Source organism: Hyaena hyaena, unplaced genomic scaffold (assembly GCF_003009895.1).
Source record: "Hyaena hyaena isolate Hyena2069 unplaced genomic scaffold, ASM300989v1 scaffold_1030, whole genome shotgun sequence".
Classification (NCBI taxonomy): domain Eukaryota; kingdom Metazoa; phylum Chordata; class Mammalia; order Carnivora; family Hyaenidae; genus Hyaena; species Hyaena hyaena.
The window spans coordinates 216,306-242,822 of NW_024081660.1; the positions used below are offsets into that span (position 1 = coordinate 216,306).

Consider the following 26,517-nt stretch of genomic DNA (forward strand, 5'->3'; position numbering starts at 1 on the left):
AGCACTGCTTTCATTGTGTACCCGTCCTCCCCTTTCCTCAGTGACTTCAGGGTAAAGTGCAAATTCCTTCAGTTTTCAGCTTTATATCACCTCTCTCACCCAAAGGAAGTCCCCCGCACCCCAGGCTGGAGCCTTCAACTATCCAAAGGGCCTTCCATGACCTTCCCCCAGGGTACCCTTCTGGTGCATGCCTCCCCCACCATACCACCCCCCCCCCCATACCACCCCATCCAACTCATCTCAGGTTAAAATATAGTCCCCAGGCCTCACTTCAATCCTGGCTTTGAGGCCAGGAATCTTTTTTTTTTCCTCTATCTTTTTTAATATTTTTTTTTACATTTTTAAATGTTTGTTTATTCTTGAGAGAGAGAGAGAGAGAGAGAGCAGGGGAGGGGCAGAGAGAGAGACACAGAATCTGAAGCAGGCTCCAGGCTCTGCTGTCAGCACAGAGCCTGATGTGGGGCTCAAACCCACAAACTGTGAGATCATGACCCGAGCTGAAGTCGGATGCTTAACAGACTGAGCCACCCAGGCGCCCCAGTGTTTACTTATTTTTGAGTGAGAGAGAGAGAGAGAGCGCACAAGCAGGGGAGGGAGGGTGGGGACAGAGGATCTGAATCAAGATCTGCTACTGACAACAGTGAGCCCGATGTGGGGCTGGAACTCAGGAGCCAGGAGATCAACCTGAGCTGAAGTTGCCTTCTCAGACTGAGTCACCAGGCACCCCAGGAATCTGTATTTTTAATGACCTCCCAGGTGATTTCAATGTGTCTGAGGCTTCTGAATCTAACAGTCTGCATCCCTGCTCAATGTGGCAGTGGTTCTCAAACTTCATATCCCTGAAGTTTCTGATTCAGTGGGTCTGGGGTAGGGCCTAAGAGTCTGCATTTCTACCAGTTTTCAGGGTGCGGCTAGTCCTGCTGATCTGGCACCACACCCTGAGAACCACTTCTCCGATGTGTTTAGTAGACCTATTCACCTGCTGCCAATTTGCCGTGTACCAAGACCTGCACAAGGCACTTCACATTCATGCAGCCGTGTGACATTGAGTATTTACTGTATTTTCTGCATAAGGAAAGTAAGATTCAGACAGGTTAACTCACTTGCTCAAGGTCACACAGCCAGGAAGGGCAGCTCTTTCTGAGTTGGCTGTACTTCCTGTGCACTGCTAATTATCTGCCCTCCTGGGGTTTTGCTCATCTCTAGAAGTCAATCCGGCACTCCTTGAATCCTGAAAAGGTACAGGAGAGGGCTCTGAGTCCCCCTCGACACTGCCTGGGTTCAGCGGACTGATATGCTGGGTGCCAGGTTCTCTGCTCAGAGAGTTCATGAGGAAGGGACTTAGAAGCCAACTTGTTGTATGGTGCTGACCCCTACTTCCTTTGCTCCCACTCACATTAAGAGTGGAAGATCCTGACTTCTCCCTGATTGGTTCCAGAGTTTCCTGCACATTCACCAGGGAATAGGAGGAGGGAAGGACACAGAGAAGGATGGAGGCAGGGCCACTGGGTCCAGAGAGGAGAAAAGAGAGGCAGTGCTGCGCAGGTGCCCCGACACCTGTCAGTATTGTCTGGAGGTGTTGCCCCAACAAGTCCTGGGTGGCAGCCTGTCCTCAGGGTCAGAGACACACAAGTGGAGCCACGGCTGTGGATGGGGTGGAGAGAAGAGCAGGTAAAGGACAGTGTGGTGAGGGAAAGAACAAATCTGAGTAGGCTGTTAGGGATGAGGAGAGTTCTCACCTGTGACTCCCTACTCCTGTCTATTTCATACCAAGCTTCTCCCTAGTCACCCCTGAACCCCCAATTCTGTGGGGTAGACCCGAGACAAGGAGTCAACAACCCTTCTTGACAGCACTTAATCTCAGTCAGGAAGCCAAAGGCAGGAACACGAAGGGAGTGGGTCTGAACCCTGAAGCCCATCGAGTGGACAGGCCAGGACCAAGTAGTGCATACCTACTGAGTCATCCTTCCCTACCCCAAACATCCACTGAACACCTCTGCATGATGGGCACTGTGCTGAGGTAAGCCTGGGACACAGCCCAGGGGACAGGGGATGGGGACTCTGGGAAGGCCTCTCTGAGTGAGTTGAAGAAAGGCTCTGAAGGGGGAATGGGAGCAAAAGCCAGGTGAAAAACATGGGGAAACAACTTTCAAAACTGAAGAATCAGCATCTGCAAAAGCCCAGGGGCAGGAGGAAATAAATGGAAACCAACCAAGCACAAGGGAAGTGACAGCAAAGGGAAACCCGGAGAGATGAGGTCAGGCAGGTGGGCAGGGACCACCGCCAGGAGCTGAGGTAAGGGGACTGGATTTCATCCTGAAATATAGGACATCCTGAAAAGGACTTACGTGGAAAGACGACAAACTTTAAGTTACACCACAAGATCTCTCTGACCCCATACAAAATTTCAAAACTATATCTGTGTGGTGAAAAATAAGAGTAAATAACCTCACATCTGTTAGAACGTCTGCCATCAAAAAAGACAAGAGGGGTTTCTGGGTGGCTCAGTCAGTTAAGCGTCCAACCTCGGGTCAGGTCATGACCTCGCAGTTCATGAGTTCGAGCCTTGTGTCGGGAGGTCTGTGCTGACAGCTCAGAGCCTGGAGCCTGCTTCAGATGCTATATCTGCCCCTCCCCCGCTCACACTCTGTTTCTCTCTCTCTCTCTCTCTCAAAAATAAATAAACAGTTTTTAAAAAATTTTACGGGTGCCTGGGTGGCTCAGTCGGTTAAGCATCTGACTTCGGCTCAGGTCATGATCTCACGGTTTGTGGGTTAGAGCCCTGCGTCAGGTCTGCGCTGACAGGTAGCTCAGAGCCTGGAGCCTGTTTCAGATTCTGTGTCTCCCTCTCTCTCTGACCCTCCCCTGTTCACTCTGTCCCTCTCTCTCAGAAATAAATGAAACATTAAAAATTTTTTTTAATTTTTTTAAAAAAGAGATTACAAGTGTTGGTTAGGGTGTGGAGAAAAGAGAACACTTGTGCACTGTGGGTGGGACTTGGTGCAGCCACTATGGCAAATGGTATGGAAGTTTCTCAAAAGTTAAAAATGGAACTACCGTATGATCCAGCAACCCCACTTCTGGGGAATTCTCTGAAGGAGAAAAAAAAACACTAACTCAGAAAGATATCTCATCCCTATGTTCATCATAACATTATTTTTTAAATGTTTATTTATTTATTTTGAGAGAGAGAAAGTGAGCAGGGGATGGCGCAGAGAAAGGGGGAGAGAGAGAGAAAATCCCAAGCACACTCCACACTGTCAGAGCAGAGCCTGACTGGGGCCTTGAACTCACCAACCGTGAGATCATGACCTACAGCTGAAACTAAGAGTCGGATGCTTAACCGACTAAGCTACCTAGGGGCCCCCATCATAACATTATTTATAATAGTCAAGACATGGAAGAAACCTGAAGCTCATTGATGGACCAGCTGAGGTAAGGGGATTGGATTTCATCCAATATATATAATAGAATATTATTCCACAAAAGGAAAGGAAATCCTGCCATTTGTGACACCATGGATGGACCTTAAGGTCATTGTGCTAAGCAAAATAAGTCAGACAGAGAAAGACAAATACCATAAGATCTCACATCGATAATGAATAAACTTTAAAAAATGAAATATAAAAGTCAAGTAATTTTTTAAAACATGTCACCTCTATGTGGGAAAACTGAATAAATGGTATACAGGCACTCTACATTATTTATGATGACTGCATGTGAATCCACATTCTTTCAAAACAAAAAGTTAAAAGAAAAAAAAGAGGACTGTGTTAAAACATTTGCAACTCATATCACATAAAGGCTTAATGCCTTTGATATATAAGGAGCTTCTAGATATCAATAAGAAATAATAATAAAAGCCAATATGTATATAGCACATACTATGTGGCAAGTACTGTTCTAAGACTTTTCTGTGCATTAATTCATTAAATCCTCACAACATTCCTACATTACCTCCATTTTGCAGATGAGGTGACAGAGATACAGAGAGGTTAAGCAACTTCCCCAAGGCCATACAGCTGGTAAGTGGTAGAGCCAAGACTCAAAACCTGGTAGTCTGGCTCCAGAGTTCAGGCTCTTAAATTTGATATTAAACTCTTTGGGCCTCTAGAAAGGACCCATAGCCCAGCTGAAAAACTGTCAGAGCATGTAAACAATAAAGGAAAAATAGCTGGGTCTATTTTTACCACATGGGTAAATGTGGAAGCAGAGAGAAAGCCAGAGAAGGGTGGTACAGACCCCCCTGCATCCTGGGGACCAGCCTTCTTAGGGCCTCATCTGTCCTAGCCCGGGCCAGCAACTGTCACACCTCAGTTTTTGCCCATGCACAGACTCCTTCAACACAAAATAGCGAGCCTGCCTTGGAAAACCCACCGCTCTACAGCCACTCAGCCTGGGAGGCACCGAGAGAAAGGAAAACGGGCCATGACAGCTTTCGCAGGGACACAAGCATCCCAGGTGAGGTGGGCAGACAGGTGTGGGGCAGGTGGGCTCTACTTGTGAAACAAAGGGGACTAAGAAGGGAGAAGGTGATCTTTACCCTTAGTCCATCTCCCTCTTGGAGATCTTACAGGCTGTCGGTCCAGCACCCCAGAATGACCCCATGGGCCAGACAGGGCAGCTTCAGCAAGGGGCGAATAGCATTTTTAGCCCTGGGAGGTATATAATCTTTTTCTCCAGTTAATCTCAATCTTACCACTCCTGAGGGGAAAATGGAAACAAGTGAAAATATAGCTACAGATACCCGCAAGTATATACAGGCACACGCATCTGTGTACACGCAGCTACACACACACTCTGTCTACACATCTGAGAATAACTGAGGCTGAAGCCTTCATGCCTGTGGGGCTCAGTGAAGGAGAGAGTGGCTGGCTTTCCTCCCTCAGGGCTCAGATATGACCGAAGATGAGGCTAAAGCAAGGGGGAGTGAAAAAAGATCTGGTGTCCAGGGCTGAGACTTTGACTCTGCGTTCAGAGTCAAACCAAGGATGTTTTCCCTGGGTTAAACTCTCTTTGTGGCAGCTTTGGCCTGTTGGGAAACAAGGTTTAGAGAAGTTGAAGGCACCATGTGTCCCCAACCCTGAAGACCATGTGGCAAGTTAAGGGAGCACAGGACTCAAAGAAGAACCCCTGGAAGCTGGCAGGTAGCACAGCGATCAATTGCTTCAACCTATTATTTTATTTTAAGAGCATGAGGCCCAGTGAAGGAAGGTGACAGGCCCAAGTCCCACGGTGAAGTGGTAGCAATGTTGAGTCCAGATTCTCAGTCAAGTGCTCTTCCTGGTACTTGCTGCACATGGCATTCTTGGTCAGTACCAAAATGGCATGGTGCCCACAAGACAGCTGGTGGGAGTGTGCTTCCCACATACTAAGTGAGGGTTTACTTTCTGTTTTATTCAGTACTGTTTTAGGCCATGGGGGTAGTAACCATATACTGTAACTCTTAACCATTATCATAATAATAACAGCCTACATTTATTGAATCCTTATGCTGTGCTGAGCATCCCTTCCTGGATCCTCATGACAACCCTGTGGTACAAGTACCACTGCTTTCCCCATTTTACAGATGAGGAAACCAAGGCTCAGAGAGGTTAACAGATTCACCCAAGGTTGCACATCCGGGAAGTGTTAGTTTAAACCACTTCCCATGCATTTCACTGCTGCCTCCCAAGTATACTGGTAAATAAATATAATTTCAGATACTGTCAAGTACTAGATAAAGATAAAGCATGGTGAGAGGCAGAGGATGGCCAAGACGGTGGGTCTCTCCTGATCTCTAGGTTGTCAGGGAAAGGGTTCATGAAGACATGGTGACATTTGTACAGAACCCAGACTGGCAAGGAGCCCACCATACCAAGATCTGAGAGAAGGGCATTTTATACAAAGGGAACAATTTGGATTTTCTTCCAAGAATGATGGAAAACTATTGGAAGGTTTCTGCAGGTGTGTGACATGTTTTGGTGTGTGGTGGAGCTGGACAAAAGATTTGAAATCTTCAGGAAATCCGATGATGACCTTGGAGAAAGGGAGATGGGAGATCAAGGGCATCTGGGATCAGCACTCTCATTTTGCTGCCCAAATTCCCAGGGCCCCCTCTCTCATAGGATGGATAAGCTTTGAAAAGAAAGAAGGATGGTGGTCCCAACTCTAGTCCTATCACATCTGCCTCATGGGGTGGAACAGATTTGGTGGAGAAGGGCCCAAGGTCTGATGGGGATGGAAGGGGAGGGTGTCCAAGGTGGGAGTTTTTCACAAGACTGTCATCAGGAGGCAGATTTGTGCAGAGGTCACTCTGTCCCACACTTGTTTCTACCAGGAAAGTGCTGGGGTGAGTAAGCATCCTTCCCAGCAAATCACTACCCCAGGAGATTGATTCTGCTTCCATCCCAGTTGGGAAGTTCCTCCCCGGGCCCTACCACAGGCCTTCTCCAGGGCTCTGGGCTGGATTACTTAGGATTTGGAGGAAGGAAGCCACTTGGGTGGCACTGAGACATCTAGGAAAAACAAGTTCTGTGGACTTGTCTTTCATCCCGCCCGTTTCTCTCCTGTAAGTCTCCATTCTCCAGTTTGGCCAAGTCAAGACAGGAGTCCATCATGTCTGGGGAGGGAGAGAGTAGTGGGAGGTACAAACAGCATCCCTGGCTGCTGGCTGAACTCACCTTCTTCCTTTCCTCCCCTCCCACTCCCAGGATGTTAAAGCCAAAGAAAAATGAGAGCAGTATTCCTTCCCACAAGCCCACAGCCTCAAGGCTGGAATGGCTCCTGAGCCTGTAGCTACTTGCAAGTCTATTTACCAGTGACCCTCAGGGGCAGCCTTCACCCTACCCCATCAGCCTCTCACTGAAACCTTAAGGTCCCCAGTAGGAAGAGAAGCCTGTCTCTAAGGACTTGGAGGGGCTGATCCTGAATCTTAAACAGTGAGGCAACCATTCCAACCTCTGGACTCCCTGGGGACACAGGCCCTGTACCAATACCATTCGGGCCCAGAATGGTTCCTGGCATATAGAGAGATGTGAGGAATAATTGGTGATTGAAAGCTCCAGAAATGAGCCACTGTGTAACAGCCTGTTTTGAGGCTACTCTTGCAAACAGGTTTTGACTTGATGCTAAACTCAAGACAGATTCCTAGCGAAGGCACTTAATGTATTGACACCTGCAGTGTAACATGTATGTGCATGTATGTGTAACATGTATGTTACATTTCTCCTATGAACTGGACTCATTAGTTGGATCAACGAAAGCAGGATGATTTTAGTAAAATGATCCTTCTTTCCCTCAGTTTTCTCTTCCAAAAAAAATGGAAGCAATAGTACTTCATTATAAAGTAGCTATAAGAATTACTTACAACAGGACATAAAAAATAGCCACCATAGGTGCTTAATAAGTAGTGGCTGATATTCCTGTGGCTGTAAACGTTGAGGTGAGGTGGACACCTAATAGGCTCAGGGTAGCAGAGCTATAGGACTGAGCAGCCAGGTGCTCTTCCCGACTTTGGGGAAAGACACCCCAGATTCCCACCAAGGGGGCCCAATTCTTCCAGAGCAGTGGGGGATCGGGAAGGGGTGAGGGGAGTAGTTTCCTGACTTTTCTAGTGAACTGGGTGCTTCCAGCAAACTTTCCCCGTCTTTGCTCACGCCCCCGCCTGCTATTCACTACTAACCTGTATGTGAGCAAGACCCAGCAGCACAGCCAGCCGTACCCTCCCTTCTCCTCCCCCTCCCCCCTACCACGCCGCCTAGGGGCCTCTGCTGTCATCCCTTCCTCCTTCGCCACGCCACCCCCAAGGCCTGTGAACACTGAAATCCCCCAATTTTGCAGTCTTGTGAAATATCCCTGCTTTTCCTTGGGGAGCCACCTCTGCGCCTACGCGTGGTCCCGCAAGAGGGATAAGTCCGAGAGAGGACTTGCGGCCCCACCGTCTCCTACGTGTTGTCTCCCGCACCCCAGCCTCCTCCAAATAGCCTCGGCCTCCGCCGGGCCTTTCGCCCCGGGCCGCCAGGCTGACACTTCATCGGGAAGCAGGGCGCTCGGCCCTCAGGGGCCTTTGAGCTGCCGCTCCCCTACTCCCGGCCTCCCCCGCGTCCGCGCGCCCCCTTCCGTGGCGCCGCCGGGAACTCTGGGAGGTGTAGTTTTCCGCCGTTCTCGGCAGGGCCGTGGCCAGCTAGGCCTAGCGTGCTTTGCCCACCGATGCGTGTCCGGCTCCTGCCATGGGGTTCTTCGAACCCACCCACCTCGCTGCGGCGGAGCCCTCGAGCGCCAGAGGGGCTCGGCAGTGGGCTGGACCTTGGAGCCGGCAGTTTCCAGATCTTTGCCCTCCGGCCTTGCACAAACCACTTGATTGTCTGCAAGACGCCGTTCTTGGAGGATTGCCGGGGAGAGCTTGGGCTCAGCACCTGGTACGCGGCGGCACGTCGTCTGTAAAGGGGTGCTGCTGCACTCCCGCCTGGCAGGGTTGCCAAAGGCAATTCAGCCCCTAGAGATGGTTTCCGGGTTCGGGCCTAGGGCCTGGATGTGTTGATCCCCACCAATGCCCCCGCGCTCCTCAAGTCCACAAATTACCACGCATATTTACTCGGAAATATCTGATATTTATTTCCCAAACTTTTGATAATTTTTTTTTCTTACAAATTGAAAAAACGGAATGAAGGGGAATTAAGTGGGACCTCATGCCTGGGCTTAGGCTCTCGATGAGAGAGGTGACAGTATGAAAACTTCTCCTCACCCACAGCTCCTGGCCTGGTGCCCTAACCTCTCCTATCAACCTTACCTAAGACTGAGGTGGGGCTTTTTGAGGATGTGGGGTTCCCCCCCCTAGAGGGGACTCCGGGCATCCTGTTTCAGGTCCTGAGCCTGAGCCGTGTCAGGCTGGGGACCAGAGTGGGCCCGGATGTGGCGCCGCCTCCGCCTCTCCTGCCTGCGGGCCAGCTGCCGTAGTTGTTTCCGAATGGACCACAGTATCAGGTACACTTCCCGCAGCATCTCAGCCTCTGGCGTCTCCAGTGGGGACCCAGACCTCATTTGGGAGGAAATGGAGGTAGAACTCACAGATGACTATGAAAGAGAGAGAAATGTGCATATGTAAGTACCTTGGTCTAGGGAGAAACTGCTGGTGGAAGCACTGCCTGATAAACAGCAAACGCCTGTCTAGTTCCACATCCTCAATCGGTCACTGCTTCCTTCAGGAAGCCTTCCCAGACTGCACTGGGTGGTCTTTGTCTCCACCCTTGTGTTTGCCCCATCGCACTGCATTTCATACACTATTTGTTCTATGGATCTGCCTGCTTTCAACACTAGAAAGCAAGCTTCTGAAAGACAGGGACCATGTCTGACTCACCGTGGAGTCCTCACTAGGGCATCATGGGGAGGGTGTTCAAATGAAGGACAGGATGGCACCCGATCTCTGTCTCCAGTCCAGAGTTTCCTCCTCACCTCCAAGCCTGTGTATCCCACTGCCTCCTAGATACCTCCGTACAGATGTCCTACCAACATTTCAACTCCTCTTGTCCCAACACTCTAAACTCCTCACTTGGTCCCCTGAGTGTGCTCTTGCTCCTTCATTCTCCATCCCAGTATATGGCTCCAGCCTGCTCTGACTTCTATCTCTCTCCTTTCACCCCGTCATCCAGTCAACCAGCTGGTTCTACAATTCTACCTCTTAAAAAAAGGGAGACAGAGGATCTGAAGCAGGTTCTTGCTCACAGCACAGAGCCCAATACAGGGCTTGCACTCACAAACCGTGAGATCATGACCTGAGCCAAACCCTTAACCAACTGAACCACCCAGATGCCCCAACAGTTCTACCTCTTAAATATCCTGCCTCCTCTCCTCTAGTCCTTTTCTGACCTGCTCTCTCCACAGGGCAGCCCAGTGAACTTTATTATTATTATTATTATTATTATTATTATTATTATTAAATGCTGTAATACTTCATTCAAGGCCAAAATAAGTTTGTTTGGTAGTGATCTAGACACTTCCCTTTTTATATTTTATATAGTTTTAATTTTTTTTATGTTTTATTTTTTTCTGAGCGAGAGAGAGACAGTGTGAGCAGGGGAGGGTCAGAGAGAGGGAGATACAGAATCTGAAACAGGCTCCAGGCTCTTAGCTAGCTGTCAGTACAGAGCCCAACGTGGGGCTTGAACCCAAGAGATCATGACCTGAGCCGAAGTTGAACACTTAACTGACTGAAGCACCCAGGCGTCCCTATATTTTATGTTTTTTAATTTTTATTTATTTATTGGGGGATGAGGGGCAGAGAAAGGGAGAGAGAATCCCAAGCAGGCACCACACTATCAGTTCAGACCCCAATGCAGGGCTCAATCTCAGGAACTATGAGATCATGACCTGAGCCAAATCAAGAGTTGGATACTCAACCAACTGCACCACCCAGACATTCATAGGCACTTCCTTCTTTAAAATCAAGTTTCTGGGGCACCTGGGTGGCTCAGTCAGTTAAGCATCTGACTTCGGCTCAGGTCATGATCTCAACAGTTCGTGAGTTCCAGCCCCACGTCAGCTCAGAGCCTAAAGCCAGCTTTGGATTCTGTGTCTCCCTCTCTCTCTGACCCTCCCTGGCTCACACTCTGTCTGTCTCTCTCTCTCAAAAATAAAAAAAATTAAAAAGTTTTTTAAATTAATAAATAAAATTAAGTTTCTGACTTTGAGATAATTATAGTCACATGCAGTTGTGAGAAATACCAGAGTCCCCATATACTCTTTACCCAGTTTGCCCTAATAGTAAAATCTTACAAAACCACAGTATAGTATCATAGTCAGGATACTGACGTCCATACAATCCACTGATCTTATTCACATACCCGCCCCCCCCCACCAGTTGCTTGTACTCATTTGTGTGTGTGTGTTGAATTCTACCTCATTTTATCTCACATACACAGGTTCACCTATCCGACTGCCACAGTCAACATACAGAACATTTCTATCATCACAAGAATTCCTTCTATTGTCCTTTTATAACCAACCTACCTCCCTCTTCTAAACCCTAATCTTTGGCAAGCACTAAACCAGGAATCGAGTCCCTATTTCTACAATTTTGTTATTTCAAGAGTGGCATATAATATAAATAGAATCATACAGTATAGATACAACCTTTGAGGACTGGTTGTTTTCACTCAGCCTAATTCCTGAGATTCGTCTACCTTGTTGTTCCCTGTATCAATAATTTATTTCTTTTTATGGCTGAGAAATAGTCCACGGTATGGATATCAGAGTTTAATCATTCACCCACCAAAGGAAACTGGAGTTGGTCTGGGCTGTTACAAATAAAGCTGCTAGGAACCTTTCATGTAGAGATTTTTGTGTGCATATAGAGTTTTATTTATCTGGGATAAATGCCCAAGAGTACAATCGCTCGGCATAAGATAATTACATGCTCAGTTTCATAAGCAACTATGAAACCATTTCCAGAGTGGCCACAATATGACAGCAGGCGAGCTTTCTAAATTAAAATCTGGTTGTACGAGGGCTCCCATTGCTTTTAGGGTCAAATCCAAACTCTACAGATGGCCACTCACTCTGCTGGCCCTTGGCCCTAGGATTGCCCATACCCATCACCTTGGGCCAGCACCTCCCTACCCAGCCCACTTGCTACTCTATCTTCATGGAATGCTCCCCTCACTCCCTCTGCACCCCACCCAAGGCAGGCCCAATTCTTCAGGTCTCAGTATCACCCTCCCTCTTGCTAGGAAGGCCTTCCTTGACTTGCCCCATATCAGGAGGAGATGCCGCTTCACTGGGCTCCCACAGACCACTGACCTCCCGTGCCACACCCTAAGACACTGAACCCACAATGCCTATGACCTTGTCTGTAGCTCCTTTAGTCTGGGTAAATCTTGTTCACCCTGTATCCTCAGTTGACTGCCTCAGTGCCTGGCACTTAGGAAAAGCACACAAAATAAATGCTGAACAAGTGACGGGAAGGGAGAATGAGTCATGGGGGCTCTGGGAGGACAGGAGGACCATTGGGAACCAGGGAAATATGGTGCTGACCTTCCAGCTGCACATTTGCCAGCCGCTCTGCAGGGCCGTGACCATGAGCGTGGAGACAGACTTGACAGCTGTCTGGGGCAGCTGCAGCAGGGATCGGGCCCTACGACCCGGCTCTACCTCAGCCCTATCTGTTGCTTTGGCCAGCTCGCAGGGATCAGCCACCTTGGGGGACTCCTCCATCTTGGAGACCTTAGCCTCTTTGCTGGGCTCAACCAACTTGAAAGTCTCAACCACCTTGGGAGTCTTCTCCACATTCAATACACTCTTCTGGGAATGATGGTGTTCCAAGAAGGTTGACTTAGTTTTTTCTCTCCAGAAGAAAACCTAAGATCCAAGACAGGGAGAGGAAAGACAAAAGAGGGGCACAGTGGTCGGCAGAAAGGCAAGCACAGAAGGTAAGGGACAGTGGGTGTCCCGGCCTCCTCCCCAAATGAGTTCTTGTGACCTAGAGGTCATTGACCCACACCTCAAACCCAAGCATATCATGAGGATGGAACATCCTCTGAAACTCACCCAGCAAGTAATCTTTCGCCAAATCCATCGGAAGAACCTCATAACCACCGCCATTTCTCCCAATACACAAGCACCGAGTAGGGGGCAGGACAAGCATTTGGTACAAAGGGTGGAGGGGAACAGGCTGCAGGCTAGTGGCCACCACCTGAGGGGTCTCTTGGGAGCTTCAAGTGCAGCCAAAAGAAAAAAATGGAGAATCCAAGAGGGAAAGCTTTCACCGACAACTCATCCTAAGTCTTTCCTCCCCTCCCTGAGACAGGGAGAGGAGTCAAAGTGGATGAGAACTCAGAGGAAGGCAAAGTTCTAGCCCATTGTGAGAGCCTACCTGGCCCTGACCCCAACCCCCGAGGCCCTTCCAGGACCCCCGGAGCCAATCCCAGCGCCCTCAGCCCTCCTTCCCCCAGGTCCGGGGAAGGGAAGCTAACATTTATTGAGCACCTGGTACTCACTGGGCATTTCCCATGTATGATGTCATGTAATCATCACAGCTGCCCTTCCGGTAGGTATTACTGTCAGTGCCATTTTGCCCGTGGGGAAGCTGAGATTCAGAAAAAAAACAAAAGAACCTGCCCAAGGTCATGAATGTAGGGAGCCAAGGGATGGGATGTCTGACCTGGGTGGGCCTCCAGTGTTCCACTCTCCACAGGTCCTCTTTAGTCTGGGGTCACTGTGCTCTGAGACAGTGGTTGCTGCTTCCCCCCTTCCCCACTAGGTGGGAGCCTTCTCCCTACCTGTCTCTGCAGCCAGGGACGGGAGCCCAGCCCAGCCTCCCAGGGTGGGGCCTGCTCACCCACAGGGCCGGTCCTCAGCCAGCTGGGGGTGGAAGCCACGGGGGCCGGCCAGGCCCAGGCCTGGCAAGGGCACCGTGTGCCCGGGGAGCCTGGCCCACACCCAGCGCTGAGACAAGGGGCCCATTCAGGGCCCTCAGCCCCACCCCCAAGCCGCTACCGGGATCCAGCCCACAGAGGGGACACACTGGGAAGCTGGGGGTGGATCCTGCACAATTACCAAAGGCCTCATTGTTTCCCTGTCCCCCCAGCACGTGGGCTGACGCCCCCCTTCCCCCCTCCACTCCCTCTGTCTTGCTTGCCTGCCCCTTCCCAGGACCTGAGCCGCTTCCCCACCCTCCCGGCCAACCCCGCTCCACACTTTTTCAACCACTCTGAGCCACATTCAACCTTCCCAGTCTGCACAAGATCTCTAAGGGAGCCCACAGCCTCAGTCGTTCCCCCACAAGTGGAAATGCCACTGCAGGCCCCATCTGGACACAAGCAACGAGATGCCAACATCCAGATTCAAGTTTCTTCGGATTTTTTTTTAATTATACTTATTATTTTAATAACAACCTGAATCCCAGAACTCGCAGACTGTCCATATTCCCTCCCCTGGGCAGAGGAGAGGGGGTACTTTGAGGGAACAAGGCGGGGATGGGGTGTCTGCCAGGGAGACTCCAACGCCCCCAGCCATCTACTGCCAGGGGTCCCAGAACACTGACATCTTGGGAAGGAGGAGGAGGGCTCCATCTAACACCCCATCCTGAAGCCCTCCCTCCTCCATCAAGGCATGGAGATGCCGCAGCTCAGTCCCTGGGCACTAGGGGGAGATTGAGGAAGAGTGGGGCGGGCGGACAAGCCAATTCTGACCCTTCAACTCCCATCCCCAGGGATCAGGAGGCATTAAAGCTGCATAGGAAGAGGGGGCGGGCAGCTGGCACAAGGCCTGGCAGCTGTGGAAGCCCCCAAAGGCACATTGTGAGGGAAGGGAGGCTCAGATGGAGGGCCCATTGGGCGCAGGGGGCCCAAGCCGCGGGACCCCTGAGGAGGGCAGCTGGGCCAGCTGCTCAGGGCTGGCCAGGGCACGCAGCAGTCCATTCTCCTGCTCCAGCGCGGCATTCCGCTCAGCCAGGTCTCGGATCTGCTCCTTCAGCACCTCCACCTCCTCCCGGACCGCAAACATGAGGTGGGACTTCACCAAGTCCTGGGGGCCCGGGACAGGCAAAGGGTCAGGGGTCCCAGGCCACCCTAAGTGCCTGGTGTCTCGAGGGTCTGGGTGTGAGAGATGCCCCTGCTCCCAAATGGAGGACCACAGGAGAAGCAGCAAAGGGGAAGTGGGGGGTGGGGCACAGAGTGGGAAGAGGGGGCAGAGACAAGGTCAGGGCTTGAAAACAGAGATGGGGGCTGGATCACAGACCAACGGAAATAAAGAGTTCAGGTGGAGAAAGTTGGGGGTGAAGAACCCAAGGTAACATAGCGGGGAGTCGGATAAGGAGCTGGGAATTAGTATTCCCTAATAAGGACAGCAGGGGAGGGGAGCAGGACATGGGAGCTAGGACCACCTGGGACCAAGATGGCTTCTCTTACCATGGCTTGTTCGATCTTGTTGTCAATGCCAACCAGGCTTCCGGAGCCGCTGGAGAGACACAGGGAGATGAGAAGTGAGGGGGAAGAGCAGGTGCCAAGCCTAGTGTCTTGACACCCTAGCCGGCTACCTTCCAGTTCCTTCTCAAGAGCAGGCTCTGGCCTCCTCCACAAGCCCCATTCACTGCAGCCTCCCACCCACACCCCTGCCTGTACCTGTGACAGTAGAGAATCAGGGAGAGGAGGGTTTTGTCCATCCCCCGGCGGGGTGAGGGCCGCTGTCCAGGCCCCCCCAGGCCCCGGTGAGATGGGGGTGCAGATGCCCCTCGGATGGGGGATGCTCCCCGAGGAGAGCAAGGAGAGGAGACACAGCCCCTTTTCCGGGGAGGCCCTGGAGCCATCCCCACCACTCGGGTCTCATACGATGACACCAGGGACTTGACAGAGATGCCTGGCTGGGCCATCCCCAAGGGAAAGGGCTTTAGGCAACCCCCAAAGGGAGAGAGCTGTATCAGAAGGACTGCCTGGGGGGCTCAGAGCCCCCCGGGCAGAGCGGGGTCTGGCTGGTGCCAGGCAGGCAGAGAGGAGACAGTGCCTAGGGGGTGCTGGTCTGAAAGATATACACCACCCCCCAGGGCAAAGCCTGGCTGCTATTGGCTCCTCAGGGACACGGGGACCCCCTCCTACCAACCACCATGGTGGGCGGGAATTCCCAGACGCAGTCAGTGCCAATGTCCCCTTCTCACCCTGGCACCAATCCCAGAGCAGAGGGAAGGGGGCAGGCTGAGGGAAGTCAGCTGGTGGGCTGGGTCAGGGGAGGGGCTCTGGGGCCAGAGGCCTGGGTCAGGGAGAGATGTGAAGGGTGAGGGACAGCCTGGCCTAGGGAGACCTCCCCCCGCCTCCACCCATCCCGTCCCCTTTGGACTAACACTGGTCTCCCTCAAGCCCTCAGCTCCACTCGGCTGGGATGGGGGTGGTGGTGTTTCGGATATACTTGTCATCTTCCCTGGACTTGTAAGCACCCCCCTACCCCAGACACAAAATCCATATCATGAGTGACCCCTGGGGCCTGGCCAGAGGGTCTCTGAGGGAGAAGAGGAATGGAAAGGTTACCAAAGCAATGAAAACAGAGCCCTGAAAAACAAGGACAGCCTATGGATCTGGAAGCGGGGTCTCAGGTTCGGGGTCTTGGAGGGAACAAAGACTTGAGGGGAGGTGGGAAAGTGAAGGCTGGAGGTGGGACATGGAGAATTGGAGCAAGGGTTTTGAGGACCCTTGGGAGTCCATGACAGGGGAGAACAGGTCTGGCTGCAATTTGTTAAATGGCCACCAGAGGTCGACTCAGGCCTGGCTGAATGGTTCTCAGGGCCGTCTCTGGATCCCTCAAGTCTTGTCCCTCGGAGGCCAAGGGAGACCAAGGGCCTGCACAAGACTTTCTGCCTTGCCCTGTCCCCCAAGTCTCCTTCTTGTCACCATTCGGGTCTCAGGCTCCTGCTTCATCCCATAGCTCACGACCCACACCTGATCAACCTCTCCCTCAGCCACCTCAGCCCTGGGGCCAGCTCTACACCCAGGCCCCCCCTGTGCTGCAGGATCACCCATGATCCTGTCCTCCAGCTCCCAGCTTTGCCCCTCTCAAAGCGGGTGGTCTCAACATGTGGCATCCTGCACTCCTGTGCTCCCTTTGCAAGCCCTTTCTCCTGATTGTCAGTTCCAACTCACTTCCCTGTGGGGGGAATTAGCACTCAATTCAAGGTGACCCTTGGATGAGGCCCTGCAGCCAGGAAGAGAGCACGAGGGAGCTGGGAATTTTCCATTTCCTGTCCAAGCTCTGGGTGCAGAAGGCGCTGACAGGTAGAGTAACCAAGGGGGTGACCAGGCCTGAAAGAGCAGGACAGGGTGGGATGGGAGAAGGACATCAGGGACTCTTGGGGTTGAGGGGGACAAAACAAGTTTAAGAGTGGAAGGTGAGCCAGCCAGCTGGAGAGCCAGGGCAATTTTCAAGCTATTTCAATCTAAGACACCTGGGTGGAGCCTGGGCCACCACAGGTCACCACCACCACCCCCCTTCCCCAGTACACACAAGACACAGTGAGACCAAAGAGGGGAAGATTCACAGGAATAGGAACACTGGCCTTGCTTGGCAGACACTCAGGTAAAGATGCCAAGTAAGTTGTTTGTTCTTGCCAGAAATAAAGGAATAATACAACAATAAACATTTGTTGGCTGATAGATGACTATCTCCTGTTTGTCTAGTGCTGGAGAGTTTTTGACAGCACTTTCCACTGTCGCATTCTAATGTTAACACTTCAAGGGACCAGGACTCTGGCTGGCAACCCAAACACTCCCTTTGAGAGCGCCTGGAATAAGCAAATGGCAGGCACTGTGTTGGAATTCCTGGGCAGGGCCAGGACCAGGAAGCTTGGAGTTGGCTGGGTGGGATCAGCCCCTACCACAAGCCCAAAAGGCGACTATGTGAATTAGAACAAAATGCCCCTTTATTCAAGACACTTTTTGCCATCTTCCAGAAAACTTGCATGACTTCCAAGTTTTGACGACAATGATTTCAAATGTGAGTGGCGGCCCCTGGGGTTGTGCATGCATAGTATGCACAACCGGGGACTCTGGCTCTGTGGGACCCTTGGGTCCTGGGGCAAGGACAGCCCTAGAGGCTGGTCTTCCTTTTTGAAGGTCAAATGAAACAGCCTCAAAATGAGGACCAGACGAAGAAGCAGGACACCTGGGAGAGGTAGAAAGGTTCTGATTCTGGGGACAAGGGCCAGCTCTACTCCCAGCTATGTTCTGAGGAGCCCGCAGGGGATGGGCCTGAGGCCAACAAAGCGGCATCCGGCTGCCCTCTCTATACTCCCTCCCGGATCTGTGGTGCCTTTGGGGTGGGGCCAGGCCAGAGTGTAGGGGGGGTTGGGGTGGGTGGCTCCTTGCCCAGCTTGGGAGAGCTGTCCCTGCCTCTGTCCTGAAGAGAAAGGGCATCCTAGAGAGGGCTGCTCCTCCTCTTCTCTTGGAACATAGGCATCCCAGTAGGAGAGTGGAGAATGTGGCTCTGGGGTCAGACCCAGGCTTTGAATGCAGTCCTGTCACTTAGTAGCTAGGTGACCTTGGGCAGGTTTCTAAAACCTTTCCTGGGGCGCCTGGGTGGCTCAGTCAGTTAAGCGTCTGACTTCGGCTCAGGTCATGATCTCGCAGTCTGTGGGTTCAAGCCCCACGTCAGGCTCTGTGCTGACAGCTCAGAGCCTGGAGCCGGTTTCAGATTCTGTGTCTCCCTCCCTCTCTGCCCCTCCCCCACTCATGCTCTGTCTCTCTCTGTCTCAAAAATAAATAAACTATAAAAAATATTTTTTTAAAAAGAAAGAAAACATTTAAAAAAATAAAAAATAAATAAAACCTTTCTTCTCTGAGTCTCAGTTTCTTCATCTGGAAAGTGGGAGTCATGAGGTTGCTTTAGTGAGATAAGAGATAGCACCTGACCCAAAGGAGGCACTGGATAAATAAATGTACTTTTTCTTTCCCAAGTCCCTGGGATTCATTACCTATAATGCATGGATCCTCCATGCTGGCCATCTACCCATGCATTCCCTCATCCACCCATCCATTCCCTCATCCACCCATCCATTTATCCATCTATCCACTTATTTAAGCACCGACCAACTGCCAGGCCCTGTTGGGGACATGACAGTTCTTGCCATCCAGAAGCACATAAGCAGTCTGAATTCACCAGGCACCCTCTGTTCTCCCATCCCCAGATTCTGAGATTGGCAGGCATCCCCCAATTCCCCATCTGAGATCCAGGCACTTAACTCCCCAGCCCACTTTCTCTCTTAAAAAGGAGTTTCCACACCACTCAGACCCTGTCCTCCTGCCAGCTCTGGGCACACGAGAGAGGTGAGGTGGGGGCCACATGGCTCATTCCAGGGGGCCAAGGGGGATGGCCCAACCCAATCCTACTGGCCCAGTAGGGTGGGGCAGGAGAGGGGCTGGGCTGGGCCAGAGCCCCAGAGCCTTGGAGTGGAGGAGGATAAAGTGGAGGCTGGGTGCCTGACCGGTCAGACTGGGGTGTGGGGAGGGAGTGGGACAGAGGGAGGGAAGGAGGGGACAAGCCAAAAGAATAGAGCTGAGGAGGCTCCTGGAGGCAGAGCCCTCTAAGAAGGAGAAGTAGGAGGTTGGGCTCTGAAATCAACATGGCTGGGGAAGGACAGGGAGCCCTCATGCCAGGCAACCTCCCAATGGGAGGGAATAAGGGTGGAAAGCTCTGAGAACAGCAGCAACAGGGCCAGGTGACTCGCTCAGCCCTGGCCAACCTCACACCTCACACATTCCTGAGAGCAGGGAGCCCAGAAGCAGCCCTGCTCCACTGTGTCCCTCATTCTCCATGAGCCATCAGGAGGCCCCTTGCTTTCCATCCCACTGGCCTCTGGCCACCCCTTCTCTTTCCTCTCTGCCTCCTGCCTCTCCCCAAGGCCACAAGCCCTTTTCTTTGGTTAAACTTAGTCCCTGATTCTGGGGGTGGCGCCACCGGAGATGGAGACACAAACAGGCAGGAGAGACTCCCTTCTGGAATAGGTCTGTCTCCTCACCACCCACAAAACTCAAGGCTAAGCCCCACCCCTTATTTCCTTCCAAACAGGAAGTCCCTCCCTCCAGGCCTTGAACAGGAAGTCCCACTCCTCCCTCCAAAATAAAAGTGGTGACTCCCCAGCCTTTCTATCAGTCCACAGCCAGAAGGGAGCTATGTGCCTATCTGACATGCAATTTCGTTCCTCCCTTTTCAGCTTTGCTGACATTCCTATGTTGAAACCTGGCCCTCGAAACAGGAAGTTCTGCCCACCGTGCCTCCAAACTGAATGCACTTATTTCCTCTGAAGGGCAAACCCTAGAAGATCTTGCTCTCCTGTGCCTCTTCTGCGCCCCACAGCCATCTCCCCGGGCTATGGCTTGGCGGCGGCAAGGAGGACTCAGCCCTCCTCGTATTCCTAGAGCAGAGAGCAGAACCTCAGGGACGTGCTTTCTTGGCACTAGAAGTCCTAGGATCCTTAAGTAGTGCAGACAGTGTCTAAGGATGTTACCTCCAAAGGCTGGAGTTCCATTCTCCTCAGTAGGGAGAGGGAGGTGGAAACCCAGAGGAGACCCACTCCCTATTCGCCTCTCCAGTGCATTTGCCAGTAAATTCTTAGGGTTGGCCAAATGATCGCTAAATCTGCAAGAGCTCTGGAATTTGACAACAATGACTCCCTTCAAACTCTAAAAAAAAGCCTATGATTTGACAATCCTAAGCCAGGGAGTCCCACCCAGCTCTCTCCACAGGGAGGGAGTGGGTCCCAAATCAACTTTGCCCAGTGGTTGTGCCCAAGCCAGTTTTCACTGTTGAAGAGGTCCTCTCCAAGTACAACTTGAGGGAAGGACACCTACCAGGCAGTTTCATGCAGTTGACCCAGGTGTTGGGTGGGGACCCAGAGCCCACCTACCTATCATCATCGCTGTCCAGATGGCCACTGATGGCCAGCATGGAGCGGGCCAGGCTGAGGCTCTGGGCTGCCGCTGCTCCAAAGGGGTCTGGAGACTTGTGAACCAGACTGGCATCGGGGAACAAGTAGAGGGCTGGGGAGCCAGGGCGAGAGTCGATCGGGGGCACCTGGAGGCAGAGAGGTAGGAACCATCACGTTAAGCGCAAGAAAAGAACAGGCCACCTTACAACTTGCCTAGTAGTCTTCTTCCTCATCTCTCCCCACATACCTCTGCTCTCTTCCGAGGTCCTGCCCTAAAGCCCCCCTCTCTCGCCCAGCTCTGGTGGAGGCATTAGGCAGGTATCAGAGGCAAGGGAAACAGTGCCCATCCTGAGGACTGGGTGTAAGCAGCTTCCAAAAAGTGGCTCACAGGGTACTAGAAGGTGCTCTGGCCTGCACTCCAGTACCCTTCCACCAGTAGAACCAGGAGCCCCAATCAGAGGCTTGTCAGAGAGTGTCTGGGCTTTCAATCACTGACTTATTAAAGCAACTCAAATGTCACTCCCCATCACTGGACTAATGAATTCCACTAAACTGTTCTGTTTGTTTGTTTTTTTATATAGCACCTAATAGTATCTGAAATTAAAGTATTTTTGCCTCCTTGCCGCTAGAAGGTAAGCTCTAGAGGGCAGAGCTTATAGTTTGTTCAATAACTATTTGTACAATGAATGAATACTCAGAAACTGGTCCTCCCCCCCCCACCCCCCATCCTTTCTAGCCTCTATTCTCAAAGTTCTCAGATTCAGGTGAGGTTCTGCTCCTACGCTGGGCCCTTGGGGTGGGGTGGGGGGGGTGAGCGGTTGGGTTGCAGAGATGGAGGGAGGCGGAGCCTGGGCATGGACCCACACAGCCCAACAGGCGCTGGGGGTAGCTGCAAAAGGGCGGGGGCCACAGGAACAAGACGCCTCTGTGAGGCCCCAGGAGGCCCCTGCTTCTCGGAAAAGCCAAGAACAGAGAGTCCAGAGTGGTTAGAAGGACAGAGCAGAGGAAGGGGGCCCAGGTGGTGTCCCCCGGCCCTCCTCCCAGCCTCTCTCCTGAGAGAAGGGAGCCAGACTTCAGGATAGGGAAACAGCAGCACAGATGCGTGCACACAGGATGTGGGTTGAGGCACAAAGGGGTCTGGAGACACTGAGGACAGAGGCGAAGGGTCTGTAGGTCCAAGGGAAGCTTGGCCAGGGCTTAATGACACAGAGGGACTGGGGTAAAGGGGCCTTGCTTTGGAAGAGCATGGGGACAGGGACCAGTAAAGGAAACAGCATCTTCTCCCCTGGGGTAGGAATTGACTGAAAGAGCTCAAGAAAAGTAGGGGGCGCAGCATGAGAGATGTGAGCTTGAGGCCAGGAGGGGGTGGGGGAGCCGGTCCTGACCGGTCCTGACAGAGCCCAGACATCCAGTCCCAGGTTATTTTTATACTGTGGTTTGTGCCCAAGGCCAGGAAGGGGGGAAAGTTCTCATTCTCACACTCCCTGCCTTTTCTTCTGCAGTCCAAGGTGTTATTTTCTCCTTCAGGACAGACACATCCATCCCCCACACCCTTGGCTGCCCACCCCCACCCCAGGGACCCAAGCATCCTGCCCCCCAGCCCAGACTTGTTCCTCTTTTGGAGACAGGAAGCAGAAAAAGCAAAGGATTTAACTCTCTCTGGGCTGCTTCCTGCTTCTCTCCCACTCCCCAATGGCCACCCCCAGTGACAATCATAGTAGAGAGGCCAAGATGCAGGGCCCCGAGACACACAGGGAGACTTACAGCGGGAGGACTACTTTTTACCCCTCCCTACCAACCTTGGCAGCTCCTCTCCCAGAGGCCCAAGCACCCAGCCCCACCTGGGACCTCCACCCTCAATGTCTGAAACCAGAAGGGGGGAAACCAGGACAGAAGGTAAGGGCCAAAGTGAGGAGACTACATCTCTGTGATGGAGAGACAGAACTGGGCTATATGGAAACAGAGACCTGGGCCAAAGGTAACAAGTTAAAGGCTAAAGAGAAAGAAAGAAGGTGCAGAATGTAGGGGAAGAGGGAGCCTGAGAAGGAAAAGGCTGTGTGAGGAGTAGGAAGGGCTTCCCAGGAAAAGGGCAGGAAGAGAAAAGAGAGGCTACCTGATGTGACAGACAAGTGGGGAGAGGGTGGTTTGAAGGTGGAGACAGGAAGGCCCAGGCTGGAGGCCCAGGCTGAGATGGGCAAGCACCACCCCTCAGGTGTCTCCCCCACCCCAGAACCCAGCTCTTACCTGCCCCATCTCCTCTGGAGCAACCAACTCCATCCTCAGCCGCAGGGCTCCATCCTTCGACCGGGACAGCAGAGGGGTCCCTGTTGCTGAGCCCCCAGCCTCCACTTCCACCCTCAGGGAGGGCAGGGGCGTGGCAGCCCGGGTCGTGCTGGCGCTATCCCCAGTCCTAGGCTCTGGGGGGCGCTGTTGGGGTGGGGAGGCAGACAGTGGGGGTGTCTCCACCTTGGCCTTGCCAGGCACTGCCAGCTGGCCCAGCCCCCCGGTTAAGGAGCGGGCCTGAGGTCCAGGGGAGGTGGGGGGCGGACGGAGCCAGGAGGTGGGGCCCTGAGACAGGCCTGGCTGCGGGGTTGGGGCACCCAGGCCCAAGCTGGCCAGCTCCAACCTGGAATCCAAAGATCTGCCCCCAGTGCCTCCCGAAGCCCCTCGAACTCCTTCCAGGAGCCGGCCAAAGCCAGGGGGCTCCAGGTCTCTCTCATAAACATCCACACACGTCCAACGGCCTCGGCGGTAAGGCTCTCCCAGGCCGTGGGGCAGCTTTACCACCCGGAAACGGGAGGCAGGGGCCCCAGGCGGTGGGGAGCCGTTCCGGGGGGTGGCCTTGCCCCCCGGCTCGGGGTTGGGCTCCCCATTAGGCAGGCGGGGTGGGGGCCCAGTGGGGGCGGGCAGGGCAGGGGGCTCAGAACCCCCTGGACTCCCTGGGCCCTCATAGTCCGTGGTGACGCTGGTGATTTGGAAACTACTCTTCTTCTTGCCCCCACTCATGGTCCCTGGGGCTAGGACTCGGCCAAGGTGGGCGGGGGTGCAGCTGGGGCTCCTTGAAGGGGCTCAGGCACCCCTGGAACTGGGGGGCCACATGGCGGGGGCATCAGGGCCCCTGGGGACATCTGGGTCCGACATGGCGGGAGGGCCCTGCAGGAACTGGGGGTGCCGGGTTGGTGAAGGGAGCACAGGGCAGGGGAGGCGGCAGAAGGTGGGGGCAGGGGCAGGTTTTTCCTGCCGCTGGCGCTGCCCAACTCCAGAGCTGAGTTTGCAAACTGGAAAAAGAGAGAGAGAGAGAGAGAGGGAGGGAGGGAGGGAGGGAGGGAGAGAGACTGTGAGAAACCAGTGGGCAGGCCACCTCTAGGGCTTCCTCTCTGGGGAGCAGAATGGGGGAGGAAGGGGAAACCGCCAGAAACCCAGAGACAAAGAGACGGGCAGAGACGAAAGAGACCAGGAGATCCCAGCCGTCCCACGGGGTAGGAAGGGGCAGCCCAGACCCAAAGTTGGGCATTTCTTGCCTGGGATTCAAACTCGCAGGACCGAGTCACCCGAGGGCGGGGGACTCCAGGGCCTCGGTTGAGCAGGGGTGAAGCCGTTCCTCAGCCTGGCCCCGCCGCTGAGAGGCCTTTGCTGGGTGTCCGGCCCCGGCACCCAGCTCCCCCATCCCTGGGGCAGGCCCTGCCCCGCTGCCCCAGCGCCCCGCCCAGCCCAGAGCCCTACCTCTCGGCCTCGGCCACCGAGCTGGGCCAGGGGTCCCGGCCGCCTAAGATGTCGGGCTGTCCTTCCCCTGGGGCCTCTTGGCCCCAGCAGCGCGGGGGGCGCAGGCGGGAATCAGAGGCTGTCCAGTTCTCTTCGGGGGCCGCACTTTGCCCCACAAGGCATCTCAGTAAAAGTTTGCTCTCCGGAAAAGAAGGATTCCCCCGCCTCCTTGGCGGAGCCCAGGCGCGGCCTCTAAAGCCCCAAGGGTCTCCGGACCGGTGCGGGAAGAGGCGGCTCTGCCCCCGGATCCTCCAGGTGGAGCCGCCTGAGTGGTTGGGGCGAGTGGGTCTCCCAAATCTCCTCCGCGTGGCACGGCTGGGTCTCTCTCTGCTTCTCGGCTCCTCTCGTTTCTGTCTCTCTGCCTTTCTCTTTCTGGGCTGTTGACAACCCCCACACCAGGAAGTCCTGCCTCCTCGAGCCTGCTGACTGCTCCTCTCCTCCTCCTCCTTCCCCTCTTCCTCCCCTTCCTCCGCCCTCACTGCCTCCTGGGGCTCCCGGCCAGCTGGCCCGGGGCCAGGCCTGCCAGCACCGCTGCTGGTGGAGTTGCTGCTGCTGCGGCGGCGGCGGCTGCTCCCGGGGCCCCCCGGAACGGGCTTAACCCCACACCTGCTGGGCCCTAGCCCAGCGCTTCCTCGGAGGGAGGGGCTGTGGAGGGCGGAGAGAAAGGGGAGGAGCTTGCGGGCAGGTCAGGGATTCCCTTACTTGTAGGCACTTGCTGCCATTGGCTTACCGATCCACGCAAGAGTGGGAAGGAATTTACTGGGGACTCTACTTGGTGCCTGCCACCCCATGAACACCCAGTAATGTTTGGGTGCTGCTGCGTTAATGTCGTATCTTTACCGGCTTTCACAGTAACAGTATGAGGAAGGTCCTGTTACCCTTTTCTGTCCTTATTTTAAAACGTGGATTATTATGACAATCTGCAAACATACCCCCAAGTAGAGAGAGCGTGATATAGTCCCAGGTACCCATCATGCAATTTGCACAGTGATCAACTCGCAACCAACCTTGGTTCATCTATACTCCCAATATCTTTTGTTGCATTGTGCTGGAGTAGTTGAACCAATCCCAGGCACTGTTAAGGCACCCTTTTTCGATGTGGATATTAAGACTCGGGAGGTTCAGAAAGGCTGTCAGTGGTACAGCTGGGACATTCTGCACACTCAGGTGTGCCCTTGTCTGGCCCCCACATGGAGAAATAAAGATGTGCTCAGAAAGGTGCTGACTTGCACTTTCTCTCCAACCCTGGTCACATACACGTATGTGCATGTATACACACAGTCACCCACAGAGACGCACCTGAAGACAAACCCAGCGGGCCCAAAGCACCTCATCTCTCCCATCCCCTCCCTCCTTTGCCATGGAGAGTCCACACACACGCATGAAGGACTGTGTGCTTGGTGTGAAAAAACAACCCCCCAACCGTCATTTTCTCTTTTTTGGCACACTCAGTCAACAAGCTGAGTAAAAGCAGTGTCTAACACACATCTGCCTTCACTCTTGGGCTCAGAAGGAAATGGATTCTGATTCATTTTGGTCAAACAGACTATTCTTGAGCACGTTGAAAATTCCTCATTATTGGTTGGCTTTACATAGTTTTCTCATGGATTTTCAAAACAGTCCTGGGCTAAGCTCCAGGGTTTAAGCTCCAGAGTTTCTGCCGAGGAAACAGGCTCCTGGGCATTCGGTTATCTGCCCGAGGCCTGGGAGCTAGTATTTGATGGCATGGAGACCAGGATTGGCTGACACATCCCTCCTTCTTCAGCTTGAGCTCATGGAAATTTTTAACCATTCTTCAGGGTTAGGAAAAAACAAAATAATGCCTCCTGCCTCCACGTTTATATATTTATTCTGTATTTCTTTATTAAAATGCATCTGCACTCTGCCTCTCTCCCTTCATGGTAGCATTGGCCACCACAGCCAGGTCCCAAGTTCTTCCAAGTCCTGAGGCCCAGGAAGCAGCCTCCCACACAAGACCCCCACCCCCCAACTCTCTCCCCTTTGGCAATATTCAGAACACCGCCCTGCTGCTCCGCCCCCAGATCCTCCTTCCTTCAGCGCTGACTCGCTACAAACTTCAAAATTTATCTTTGGACCCTCCCTTTCCCACCAACTCAGACACTCAGCGTCAACTAGGACTCCTCCGCGTCTACAGGCCCTGGGACATTGCTGGTCTCGACGCAAGTGTTTATTGCATGAATACATTCACATTAAGGTGTAAACGTGAAAAGATTTTTTATTTTAATGGGTTACCTTTTGAGGGGGTAATAATAGCCCTTTAATGTATTTTACGACTTACAGAGTTCCTTATATTAATTATTTTGCTGTCCCCAACAACCTTACGAAGGTAAATACGTGATGAGGCATCTCTCAGA

The 26,517-nt window shown here is 53.1% G+C and overlaps 2 protein-coding genes across 2 annotated transcripts; both read right to left on the reverse strand.

Moving 5' to 3' along the window:
- Window positions 1-8,570: 8,570 nt before the first annotated feature.
- Window positions 8,571-13,567, reverse strand: CUNH7orf61 (chromosome unknown C7orf61 homolog). The gene is made up of 3 exons (XM_039221870.1): window positions 12,523-13,567; window positions 12,010-12,333; window positions 8,571-9,054 (listed from the first exon to the last, which is right to left on the reverse strand). Exons 1-3 carry the CDS (start codon window positions 12,574-12,576, stop codon window positions 8,815-8,817), a joined length of 618 nt encoding a protein of 205 aa, XP_039077801.1. The 5' UTR covers window positions 12,577-13,567; the 3' UTR covers window positions 8,571-8,814.
- Window positions 13,568-13,812: 245 nt separating this feature from the next.
- Window positions 13,813-24,770, reverse strand: TSC22D4 (TSC22 domain family member 4). The gene is made up of 5 exons (XM_039221869.1): window positions 24,104-24,770; window positions 22,625-23,658; window positions 20,360-20,526; window positions 14,883-14,931; window positions 13,813-14,499 (listed from the first exon to the last, which is right to left on the reverse strand). The coding sequence occupies exons 2-5, from the start codon at window positions 23,384-23,386 to the stop codon at window positions 14,290-14,292; spliced, it is 1,188 nt and encodes a 395-aa protein (XP_039077800.1). The 5' UTR covers window positions 23,387-23,658; window positions 24,104-24,770; the 3' UTR covers window positions 13,813-14,289.
- Window positions 24,771-26,517: the final 1,747 nt, after the last annotated feature.